The sequence below is a fragment of the Bos indicus x Bos taurus genome, chromosome 18, assembly GCF_003369695.1.
Source record: "Bos indicus x Bos taurus breed Angus x Brahman F1 hybrid chromosome 18, Bos_hybrid_MaternalHap_v2.0, whole genome shotgun sequence".
Classification (NCBI taxonomy): domain Eukaryota; kingdom Metazoa; phylum Chordata; class Mammalia; order Artiodactyla; family Bovidae; genus Bos; species Bos indicus x Bos taurus.
In genome coordinates, this window is record NC_040093.1 from 17,377,925 (window position 1) to 17,390,483 (window position 12,559).

A 12,559-nucleotide genomic window follows, 5' to 3' on the forward strand; every position below is an offset into this window, starting at 1 on the left:
ATTCTCCCTCTCACACCACCCTTCATACCTGCATGCCCCTTCAGGAGCCTTGGGCTGTGGGGACTTGGCCTGGGCAGAGGGGCCACCCTTCCCCCCCCCCCACTCCCTTCCCTTATCTTGAACACCAGGTAGGACAGAGGAGGCCATTCTGGGAGGTGGAAGGAGAGAGACTCAAAGAAGAGAAATAGACAGGAACATGTGAGAGAGACAGGGCAGGACAGAGACACAGGACAGCCAGAGACTAGGGCATCCTGGAGAAAAAACCAGAGAGGAACTTCCAGAGATGAAGAAAGCCAGACACACAGTCTACATGGTTCTACTTAGTTGTGTTTCTTGGGCAAACTGCTTCTCCTTTCTGAGCCTCAGTTTCCTTATCTGTCAGATAAGGGTGATCAGGGGCCCTATGCTCAGTGGCCTGTCAGAGATCAGTGGTCTCTCCCACATGCTAGGCAAGCCCGAGGCTTTGTCAGTGGCACTTCTCATTATCTTTCCTTCTTTCTTTCATCCACATTTACTGAGCACTTACTGTGTGCCAGGCACTGCACTAGGCACCAAGGATACAGCTTTGACCACTGGGCAGAATATCCTGTCCTCTTAGCTGCCTTTCCTATCATTATCCTGTTGCCATGGTTATTATTATATTACAGGAGCATCAACTGGAATTTCAGGGGAGACCCATCCTTAGCCCTAGGCAGCAGGTCCTAACCTGGGAGAGAGGGCGCAGAGTTTGAGCTCACAGCTTCGCCTCTCAGGACTCAGATTTTCCATGATGGAATGGATGTGAGTCTTCTCTCTCCACCAGGCAGCAGGAAGGTAGGGCTGGAGGGATGGTGTCTCAACAAGCCTTCCACGCTGTGTGCTGTGCTGGTATGGTTATTATTGTTAACTGTCTCTATCACTATTAGCTCAAAGGGGAGGGACCGTACACCTGGGAATCCTCAGGATGGCAGGGGCATCAGAGGCCCTAGAAAGAGGGTGCTGGGCCAGCATGGCCCCAGGGTCTGTGCCAGGTGTGGGTGGTGGGTGTGGAAAGGCTGAGTCACCAGGGCCAGGCACACCCTGCTTTGATTTAAGGTCCCAGCAGCCACGCCCCCACTGCCACTGCCGTCCCGCTGTTCCAGCCATGGCCGGGAGCTTTGTGAGTGCTCGCAGTGTGGGGGCTTGAGGGGTTTGGACCCAAGGCTGCACTGGCAGAGGGGAGGGGCTGGGGCTTGGCTGAGGGCTCCTGTTTCAGGGAGAAAGCGGGTGTTCCGTTGTGCCAGAATGTTCTGGGCTGCCGTTTCTGGGTTCACCCAATCCATCCCCACGCTCTCCCCCCTCCCCCCATTGGTTCCCCTTACTGTCTATCTTTCTGTCCCTCTGAGTATCTTCCTGCTGAGTCTCTGTGTTCCTCTGCACCCCCGGTTCTCTTTCCCGTGTCTCTGTGCCCTTTCTTCTCTCTGATTCTGCTGCTCTGCATCCTGGTCATGTTCTCCACACAGCTGACCCACTTGTCTCTCTCCTCTGCCTCCCTGATCCACTCTGGCTGCTGCAGAACGTCCCCCACAAGACCTCGCTGCCCGAGGGCATCCGAGTGGGCACTGTGTTGAGAATTCGTGGTTTAGTCCCCGACAAGGCTGGCAGGTGAGACCCCCGAGCCTCAGCGGTAATGGGTGGGAGGTTTCCAGGCTCAGTGAACCCCACTTTTACAGCCCAGAGAACAAAGCCCCAGGCCAACTTTGCCCACCAGGATCTTGGAATCCCCAGGCTATTTCTGCCCTCCTGGAATCTGACGTCCTCACTTATCTGTCCCATGACTGTGCAGGTGGGGTCCCTACATCAAAGAATCTGGGGGTTCCAGGGCAATCTCATGACAAGTCCAAGTGCACAGCCACTCTGGAAATAGAACCTATGAATCACAGGTGCCCTGGGCAGCATGTAGGAGGCCTAGGCAATCAATCCTAGGGCTTCCTGGGTGGGGATCTTCAGGATTTCTGAGAATCTACAGTGCCTGGGAATTTGGGGGTCCCTGGTATTGTCCCAGCCCTCTGGGAAGTGGAAGCACCCTGGTCTTCAGGACCATGAGTCCTTGGCATCTCCCAGACTCTGGAAATGAGGGGGACCCAGGCCCTGGTCTAGGTGAATGTGTGTCCAGGTCTCCCACTGGTTTTTGGGTGCCCTGGGATCTGGGCTCCATGGTCTCCAGTCCATCTCCCCTCTTTCCCTGGTGTGTGGCTCTCACGTTCCTGTAAATATGGATGTGCTCTGGCAAAGGGTAACTCCTCTATCCAATGTTCTTCTCCACCACCTTCCAGGTTCTACGTGAACCTGCTGTGCGGTGAGGAACCAGGCAGTGATGCCGCCCTGCATTTCAACCCCCGCCTGGACGAGTCCACGGTGGTCTTCAACACCCTGGAGCGCGGCACCTGGGGCGCAGAGGAGCGGGGCTCAGGCATTCCCTTCCAGCGAGGGCAGCCCTTCGACGTGCTCCTCATTGCCACTGAAGAAGGCTTCAAGGTGTGTCTCTTCCACAGGGCGGGCTCCAACACCCACATCTCTTCCCTTGGCAAGGCCAGGAAGGCTCTTGGCAGAGGTTGGGATCAAAGGCGTGGCCAAGGTGGGCAGGGCCTCCCCAGTTCCTCACCTCCCCTGGCGCAAGCGCACTACTGTCAGAGGGTAGGCGTGTGTCGGTAGCAAGGACGAGACAGTGAGAGCCAAGTGCTCAAAGGGTGGGAGTCCAGCCGGAAGATATGGACATCCTCTATCCTGTTCCCTGTCCACTGGCGTCTGAGGTAGCAGTTCTGGGACAGGGAAATGGACGACTTGGAAGACAGGACCCCGAATAAGTCCCAGCCGGGGGTGGTCATTGAAGACCTTCCACTACCCGGGCTGTTCTTCACTTTCTGTGCGTCCGAGGAAGGCGATGCATCCAGGAATTCTGGCAACTGCATCACTGCCAAAGCTTAAAAAGCACTCAGGTGTCAACAATGAACTCATTTAATCCTCATGACAAGGGGCTTCATTGAATAATAGACCTCTTTCTCAGTGGGGGCTTGCGTGCGTGCCTAGGTCACGCCGCGTGGGCACGAGCCGGGAATAACCCCGCAGTTGCCTGGGGAACCTTAAGCAGTGTCTCCTCGTCCCTGCAGGCGGTCATCGCAGACTCTGAGTACCACCACTTCCGGTACCGGATCCCGCCAGGGCGCGTGCGCGCGTTGGAGGTGGGCGGGGACCTGCAGCTGGAGTTGGTGAAGATCTTCTGAGCCTTCCCAGGAGGGCTGGCGGAGACCCGGGGCAGGGGTCTTGGATGGCAAATAAAGTCTTTAGTCCCTCATCTGTGCGCCTGTCTTGTGTCAGTGTCTCCTTCATATAGACGAGAGCAGCAAGTTCAGAGAGGTGAAGTTAAAGTCGCTCAGTTGTGTCCGACTCTTTGCGACCCCATGTACTTATACATTCCATGGAATTCTCCAGGCCAGAATACTAGTGGGGAGCATTTCCCTTCTTCAGGGGATCTTCCCAACCCAGGGATCGAACCTAGGTCTTCCGCATTGTGGGCGATTCTTAACCAGCTGAGCCACAAGGGAAGCCCAAGTATACTGGAGTGGGTAGTCTATTCCTTCTCCAGAGGATCTTCCTGACCCAGGAATCGAACCGGGGTCTCCTGCATTGCAGGGGGATTCTTTAACTGCACTATCAGGGAAGAGAGGTAAAGACAATGGCTAATGGTCACAAAGTGGCCCAGGTGGGTCCGACCCTGAATCTCCGAGGGCAATTTCTATTCCTGGAGGCTTGGAGAGGGTGGGGGTGGGGCTTTGACTCGCCTTCCTGCTGCACTTTACGGAGGAGCCAGGTGATAACGCGGTGGAGTTGACTGAGGGAGTCTGGAGGAGCCCAAGCCCTCACCAAAGCGATGGACATGAGTTTGAGTAGGCTCCGGGAGTTGGTGATGGACAGGGAAGTCTGGCGTGCGGCAGTCCATGGGGTCTCAAAGAGTTGGACACGACTGAGCGACTGAACTGAACTGAAGCCCTCCCTTGGGCTTCCCAGGTGGCTCAGTGGTAAAGAACCGACCTGCCAGTGCAGGAGATGCAGGAGACATGGGTTCGATCCCTGGGTCTGGAAGATCTGGAGGAGGAAATGGCAACCCCCTCCGGTGTTCTTGCCTGGGAAATCTCATGGACTGAGGAGCCTGGCGGGCTACGGCCCATGGGGTTGCAAAGAGTCTGAGCACGAATTACTACTAAGCCCACCCTTGCCGCCCCCTCTGAGGGTATAACAGCCACCACCACCTCCCCCCCTCTCCACCCCCCCAGCGGTTGGTCAGCCTGCAAACAGGTCCCTTGGAGACCCCAGTCTCGCGGAGATGATGTGTGAATCTCGGCCTCTCTGCAGTTGCCCCCGCTTCCTGGCTCCCCAGGCTTTCCAGCCCTCCGCTGGGGCGGGTTCAGGCTTGGAAGGGATCTGGGCGTTGCCGGCCTACTTTTCTGTCCCCGAGATGGGACAGTCTCCGCCAGTTCGCGCCCGGAGGCAGACGCACACGGGCGGGGTCCGGAACGCGAAGTGCCGGCTCCTGTGTCCCTGCTGCCCTCTAGGGCGCTGTTCTCACACTTCCTCCTTGGCTCGCCTGATGGCCCTGAACTGCCCCTTCCCCCAGGGATTCTGGAGGGGGAACGAGGGGCGGGGTACAACTTAGAAGCCAAGTCAGCCCCGAGTGCCAGGTGGGGATTTTCTGGCCACTGTGGGGAGAGGAGTCCATACCACGGAGTGCCCCCCTCCCCCGCCGACTCCCGCACCCTCTCTGAGGTGCTCGCAGCGGCGGATGGTCTCAAGCAGTTGATGGAGAGAGGTTGGAGGGAGCGTGCACCGCATACCAGGAGTTGGAAAAGTCCAGAGCCGCTCCCCTGGGGGGATGTTTCTCAGCCTAGTACCTTGCGAAGCCAGTGACATGCTGCCCCCTCCTGGCCGCTGCCCACATCGCAATCTTGGGTCGGGGAAGAGCCCCTCGAGAAGGGAACGGCCACCCACTCCAGTATTCTTACCTGGAGAATCTCATGGACAGAGGAGCCTGGAAGGCTCCATAGGGTCGCAAAGAGTCGGACACGACTGAAGCGACTTACACAAGCACCTTGAAGAGGGGTGCAAAATCCTGTGGGCCGGTTCGAGCCCTTTCATGACCCGAACTTATCCTGCACTTTGCAAACCTCCAACTGCAGGTACCTATCCCCATGGCCAGCCTTTCTGAGTATGTTTCTCAGGGACAGTGGAATAAGGGGTCCCCTGCGGAGACCAGTCTGGCATCCACTGGAACTCCAGGGCTCATTGTTAAGTGAATTAATTTTTATTTTATGTATGTGTTTTCATATCGTTATTGAACATTTTAAAATGTTTGTAGATAACATACCAATACGGTACAAATTTCAGAAAATAGAGTGAAAAGTAAGGCATTTTACTGGCACAACCACAAACGTGGTTAGGTTCTGAGCAGTAGATGGTAATGATTCATCTGTGTTAATTTACTGGTTTCATCTCTGCCTTACCGTATAGATAGTGGAGAATGTTCTTATTTGCACAAAATACAGAGTAAAGTATTTGGAGGTAAAGAGGCAATATATTGGTAACTTATTCATAAATTGCTCAGGAAAAAACTGAAGTTTGTATTGTATTTAAAACTTTTTTTTTCATGTCAAGAAATACATATATATATGAATTATAACATATATATATGATATGATCTTATATGTAGGATTCCCTAAAATTTTCCCCGTGCGTGTGTGCTAAGTCGCTTCAGTCGCGTCCAAGTGTTTGTGACCCCAATGGGCCATAACCCACCAGGCTCCTCTGCCCATGGGATTCTCCAGGCAAGAATACTGGAGTGGTCTGCCATGCCCTCCTCCAGGGAATCTTCCCGACCCAGGATCGAACCCACATCTCCTGTGTCTCCTGCGTTGCAGGCAAATTCTTTACAGCTGAGCCACCCGGGAAGCCCAAAGTTCCCCTCACCCTATTGTTGAAAGCTTAATGAATGAATGCAGCAAAGTAGCAGGACACATAGTCAACACACACAAATCAGCTGCATTTCCCTATACTGAGACTTTTCTTCTTTCATTTTGCTGGCTCCCCAGGGCTCCATTGTAAGGAGTAGCACAACTTAGGCCACTTGAGGCCCCATGGATGTCTACTGGTGTCAAAGCATCCCCTGCATGCAAACTGTACTTTAGTTTTTCAGTTTCCTTGGACTTACATCAGCCCAAAGCTTTCACCTTTTTTTACACACTCCATTGTGATTAGAAAATATATGCATATTTACTGTACAATCTTTAACAAGATTTTTTGAATCACCCACAATTTCACCACTCTGAAATAACCACTCGATATATTAGTGTACTTCCTTCTAGGCATTTTTCTGTAATAATTTATCTACATTGTACATTCTGGGGAAGTTGGAATATATATATATTTATATACATATTTAGCTAATATTTCCTGAGTCCCTACTATGTGTTGTTAGTCACTGTGCTAACCATTCAGTCCTTAAAATGACACTCTGAGATAGATAATTTTTTTTCATTTATAGAAAGACAATAATTTTTTATTTTTTTAATTTTAAAAATTATTTATTTTTCAAAATGAAGTATAGTTGATTTACAGTGTTGTGTTAATCACTGCTGTACACCAAAGTGACTCAGCTTTACATACATATATACATACAGATTCCTTTTTAAAATATTCTTTTCCATTTATGATTTCTCACAGGATATTGAATATAGTTCTCTGTACGACACAGTAAGACCTTGTTATCCTGTATATATCCTCTATTAGCCAGCCTATATATAATAGTTTACATCTGCTAATCCCAACCTCCCACTCCATCCCTCCCCCAACCCCTCCCCCTTGGCAACCACCAATCTACTCTCTATTTCTGTGATTCTATACGTCATCTTTCAGATTCCACATATAAGTGATATCATTTGGTATTTGTCTTTCTCTTTCTAACTTCGTTCGTTTAGTATGATAATCTCTAGTTTCAATCCAAGTTATAATCTAGTTGCATCCAAATTGCTGCAAATCGCCTTATTTCATTCTTTTTTATGGCTGAGTAGTATAGTATGGATGTGAGAGTTGGACTGTGAAGAAAGCTGAGCGCCGAAGAATTGATGCTTTTGAACTGTGGTGTTGGAGAAGACTTGAGAGTCCCTTGGACTGCAAGGAGATCCAACCAGTCCATTCTGAAGGAGATCAGCCCTGGGATTTCTTTGGAAGGAATGATGCTAAAGCTGAAACTCCAGTACTTTGGCCACCTCATGCAAAGAGTTGACTCATTGGAAAAGACTCTGATGCTGGGAAGGATTGGGAGCAGGAGGAGAAGGGGACGACAGAGGATGAGATGGCTGGAGGGCATCACTGACTTGATGGACATGAGTCTGAGTGAACTCCAGGAGTTGGTGATGGACAGGGAGGCCTGGCGTGCTGGGATCACAAAGAGTTGGACACGACTGAGCTACTGAACTGAACTGAGTATAGTATCGGAGAAAGCAATGACACCCACTCCAGTACTCTTGCCTGGAAAATCCCATGGACGGAGGAGCCTAGAAGGCTGCAGTCCATGGGGTCGCACAGAATCGGACATGACTGAAGCGACTTAGCAGCAGCAGCAGCAGCAGCAGCAGTAGCAGCAGCAGCAGCAGCAGCAGCAGCAGTAGCAGCAGCAGCAGTGTAGTATAGTCTTATTATTCCTATTTTGCAAATGAGACATCTGATGCACAAGGAAGTGAAGTGACCTGATCAAGGTTACATATCATGTAGATGGTGGAGCAGGGACCAGAGCTGCTCCATACCTGTCCATATGTTTTGATTAAATACCTGGTGAAGGAGATTCCACAGCTTGGGGTCTAAACCACTGGGAAATCATGTTTTATTTCTTTTCTTGTTTCAATTTTTAATATCAGCTTTATTGAGGTGTATTTTTTTTACAATACATACATATTAATGATTTTTGTATGTCTGATTTTTCTTTTTTAAACTTTTTATTGGAGTATAGCTGTGAGGTATATTGCTCATACAATAAAATTCACCCTGCATGTACAGTGCCGTGAGTTTTGACAAATGCATGTGGTTGTGGGGCTAACATCACAGTCAGGGCACAGAATATTTCCATCACCTCTTCTCAAGCGCTCTTAGCAACTGCTAGCCACTGAAGTGTTTACTATCAGCATAAACTGGTTTTTCTTGCTCTAAACTTGGTATAACAGTGTAGGATGTGCTCTTTTCTGCCTGGCTACTTCTGTCAGCTTGTTTTTGGAGTTCTTTCATGTGTTTGCATGTAGCAGCCACTCATTCTGAATGGTAACCATTGTATGACCACACTGCACTTTACCTATTCACCTGTTGATGGATTTTTGAGTTGTTTCTAGTGTTAGTGATTATGAACTAGAGTGGTATGGACAAATCTTTGTGTGGATGTATTTTCTTTTTAAGATTTTTTTTAATGTGTACAGATTTTAAAGTCTTTATTCAATTTGTTACAATATTGCTTCTATGTTTTGGTTTTTTGTCCACAAGGCATGCGAGATTTTAGGTTCTTGACCAAGGATCCAACTTGAATCCCCTGCATTGGAAGGAAAGTCTTAATCACTGGACCACCAGGGAAGTACCTGTCCATATGTTTTGATTAAATACCTAGGAGTTGAGATGCTGCGTCAAATGATGAGTGTATGCTTGCCTTCTAAGAAACTGTCAAATTGTTTTCCAGTGTACTTGAACCATGCTACATGCTTACTTGCCATGAATGAAAGCTCTGGTACCTCACATCCTTATCAGCATGTAGTATGGCCAGGTTTGTTGGTTTGTTTAATTGTAGCCATTCAAGTCGGAGAAGGCAATGGCACCCCACTCCAGTACTCTTGCCTGGAAAATCCCATGGACAGAGGAGCCTGGTGGGCTGCAGTCCATGGGGTCGAAAAGAGTCGGACACAACTGAGCGACTTCACTTTCACTTTCTACTTTCATGCATTGGAGAAGGAAATGGCAACCCACTCCAGTGTTCTTGCCTGGAGAATCCCAGGGACGAGGGAGCCTGGTGGGCTGCCGTCTATGGGGTCGCACAGAGTCGGACACGACTGAAGTGACTCAACAGCAGCAGCAGCAGCAGCAGCCATTCAAGTGGATCTGTATTTGTGTCTCATTGTAGTTTTAATTTGCATCTTTGCATTTTCCTGTAACTACTCACGTTGAGCATCCTTTTATGTGCTTGCCAGCCATTTGTATATTCTGAGACTTGTTTATTCAAATCTTTTGCCAATTTTAATTGGATTGTTTGCTTTCTTCTTATTAATATATGAGTTTTTTATACTTTCTGGATATAGTTCTTTGCCAAATATATGTATTGTGAATATGTAACATGTATTCTTCTTTGGGTAAACAGACTAAAAACAAAAACCTAAAGTCTTTTCATTGTTTATGCCTTTCTCAGAGCAGAAGTATTTAATTGATGAGTTCCGCAATATCAGGTGTGGGGTTTTTTTTTGTTTTTGTTTTTTTTCTGTCATGGTGTGTGCCTTTGTGTCCTATTTAAGAAATCTTTGGGAATTCCCTGGTGGTCCAGTGGTGAGGACTCAGCACTCTCATAGCCGAGGCCCAGGTTCAATCCCTGGTCAGGGAGTTAAAATCCCATAAGCCACAAAGCAACAGCCAAGGCGGGGTGGGGGTGGGGGGGAATGGGACATAGAAATAAGCATAACGAAAAACTGTAAATCTTCCAAATGAAAGAAAAAAAATTTAATTAAAATTTAAAAAAAAAAAAAGAAGAGGAAGAGACCCCAGAGCTCTCTTCTGTCTGGGAAGATACATCAAGAAGGTGGCCATGTGCAAGCCTGACAGAGAGCCCTCAGCAGAACATGACCACACTGACACTCTGATCTGGGATGCTCAGGCCCCAGACCTGAGAAATAACCATTTGTTGTAGGAGCCCATAGTCTGTGGTGTTTGCTATAGCTGCCAGAGGTGGTGGAGATATCTCTGAAGGTTGGTGTGAGGATTACAGTCACAGCAAGTGCTCGGCAAATAGTAAGCACTTGTTATCCTATTTATAACGAATATCTGCTCTCTATGGGATGTCTTCATTTACATGATAGCATTACAGGCAAAACCTTGTTATTTTTTTCAATTTGGCTCGAGTGAATCCTTAAGTTGATGAGACAGGAACACTCTACTTTGCTGGTTAGGTCAGGAAGCAGGGGTAGAAACTGGGTAATTGGCACCGGACCCCTGACTCCATGGCTGTGTCAGATTCCTTACTCCACAGGGAAATGAGTTAATCGACATTCTGGCTGGTGCACCGCTACAGAGATCATGTCAACTGAATTAGGAAGGTTTTATTTGGTTGCTATTTATTTGGTTGACAAAAGAATAAATAAAATAAAAATGGGAAAGAGAGAATTATTGACTCTGTGAATGTAAAAGTCTGGTTTTGAGCACACCCAGATGGAGGCGTTCTATACTCCAGTAAATCTTATTTCTGGCTCTGCTTCACTCAGCGGCGTCCGCATTCTCAGGCAGGGTCTCCTGACAACATGGCCAAGGTAGAGCTGGGCCACTCGGGGGTTTCATCCCCCCTGCTTAGGGGCCTCAGGGAAAGAGAAGCCCTGTCCTCACTTCCAGGCACTGAAACAAGTAACGTGGGGGCCGGGGGTGGGGGGTGGGCGGGGCCGGGCCCGGCCGGGGTAGGGGTGGTGGTGGCGAGGCGCTCTGATTGGCTGGCTTGAATCACATGCATTTCCCTGGAACAGGTGGGAGGGGCCAGCCCAACCAGAGCCATGTGCCTTGAGAATAAGGGACCCGTGGGTCCCCCAAACATAATGAGGTGACTGATTCCAGAAAGAGGTAAGGAGTGCTGGGTTCACAAACAGCCACTACAGTAACATCAGTCTGTTTTTCTTAGCTAGGCTGGGGAAAGCATATTTGACTCTGGGTTCAAGGAGAGATTTGGGGAGTGGTAATCACAAGAACTCTTGGTGGTGTGAGCCCTGCAGCATGGCAGCCAGCGGGGAGCTAAGAAGAGCAGCAGCCTGGAGGGGCCTTTCAGGAGGGGCCAGGGAAGAAGTGGGAAGGAGGCCAGGGCATCTAACAGTTAACAAGATGTCAGTCAAGTTTTACTAAAAGCTTTCCCCTAGGACTGACGCTAAAGCTGAAGCTCCAGTACTTTGGCCACCCCTAATTCAAAGAGCTGACTCATCGGAAAAGACTCTGATGCTGGAAAAGCTTAAGGGCAGGAGGAGAAGGGGACAACAAAAGATGAGATGGTTGGATGGCATCACTGACTCAATGGATATGAGTTTGCGCAAGCTCCGGGAGACGGTGATAGACAGGAAAGCCTGGTGTGCTGCAGTCCGTGGGGTCGAAAAGAGTTGGACACGACTGAGCAACTGAACAACACAAGCAACTGTTAGTGATACTTTGGAGCAAATAAAGGGGAGAGCGCTGTGACCTCGTGGGGTGAGAAGATAGAGAACAGATAGGGAATGGTGGAAGTGACCATGAAAATGGCAGAGATGATCTCCAGAGCCAGTGGTGATAGGTGACCATGGTTGGGATTGCAGGATGTAGTCATGACGTCAAAGGTTCATTGGTCACCAACTATGTGTCAGGCAGTGTTCTGAACATGTCCCACACATCAACTGGTTTGTTTCTCAACACTCAGAGGTAAGTCTTATTATCACCCCCATTACAGAGATGAGGAAACTGAGGCACAGAGAGGTTAAGTGACTTGCTCACAACACACAGTTCTAAGTGGCAGAGCTGAGATTTGAACCCAGGCCCTCTGGCTCCTGAGCTTCCCAGGTGGCGAAAGTGGTAAAGAACCAGCCTGCCAATGCAGGAGATGTAAGAGACACCAGTTTGATCCCTGGATCAGGAAGATCCCTTGAAGTAGGAAGTGGCAACCCAATCCAGCATTCTTGCCTGGAGAATCCCATGGACAGAGGAGCCTGGTGGGCTACCATCTATGGGGTCGCAGGGAGTTGGACACGACTGAAGTGACTTAGCACACACGCATGCCTCTGGCTTCTGACCCTGCCACCTGCCTCATGTGAGGGTTTGGTCTTGGCAATTCTATAGGAAGAAAACCTGTTTATAACCCCTCTTTGGTGGGCATACAACCAGGACACAGACAGTATCTTTTGGTCCATCTGGAGAGAAAGATCCCAGAGGGCTGAAGCTCATCTAGTGTCACAGAGAAGATGAGGCTCTGTTAGGGCAGGAGACCCCCCTGTCTGCTGAGAGTGGACAGGCTTCTGGGATGAAAACTGGTGAATTTTGGCCACTTGAAGCCAATTTTTCCCATTTGTCTCAACAGCTCTAAGATGGGAGGATAGATAAGCCCCAGGCTGAGGCGCTGCAGCTGGTCTCCTGTTAATGCTTTGAGATGGGGTCCCAACAGGAGCACTGGGTCCTGATTCTGTGCATTCTTGTGGATTTCCTGGCCTGACACAAGTGCGGAGAAGGCCCTCAGTTTAGAGGAAGGACAAAGGAAGGAGACGATGCCAGCTGGATGCCATCTTGGCTGAGTGATGGGGGCCCACTCCAG

General features: G+C 49.5%; 1 protein-coding gene and 1 non-coding gene across 2 annotated transcripts; both read left to right on the plus strand.

Annotated features, from left to right (window-relative positions):
- Nucleotides 1-1,058: 1,058 nt before the first annotated feature.
- Nucleotides 1,059-3,319, plus strand: LOC113875749 (galectin-7-like). Its single transcript, XM_027514439.1, has 4 exons — nt 1,059-1,138; nt 1,535-1,623; nt 2,295-2,496; nt 3,129-3,319. Exons 1-4 carry the CDS (start codon nt 1,124-1,126, stop codon nt 3,240-3,242), a joined length of 420 nt encoding a protein of 139 aa, XP_027370240.1. The 5' UTR covers nt 1,059-1,123; the 3' UTR covers nt 3,243-3,319.
- A 6,246-nt stretch (nt 3,320-9,565) lies between these two features.
- Nucleotides 9,566-9,637, plus strand: TRNAE-CUC. The gene has a single exon. It is a non-coding gene; the product is annotated as a tRNA-Glu (tRNA).
- Nucleotides 9,638-12,559: the final 2,922 nt, after the last annotated feature.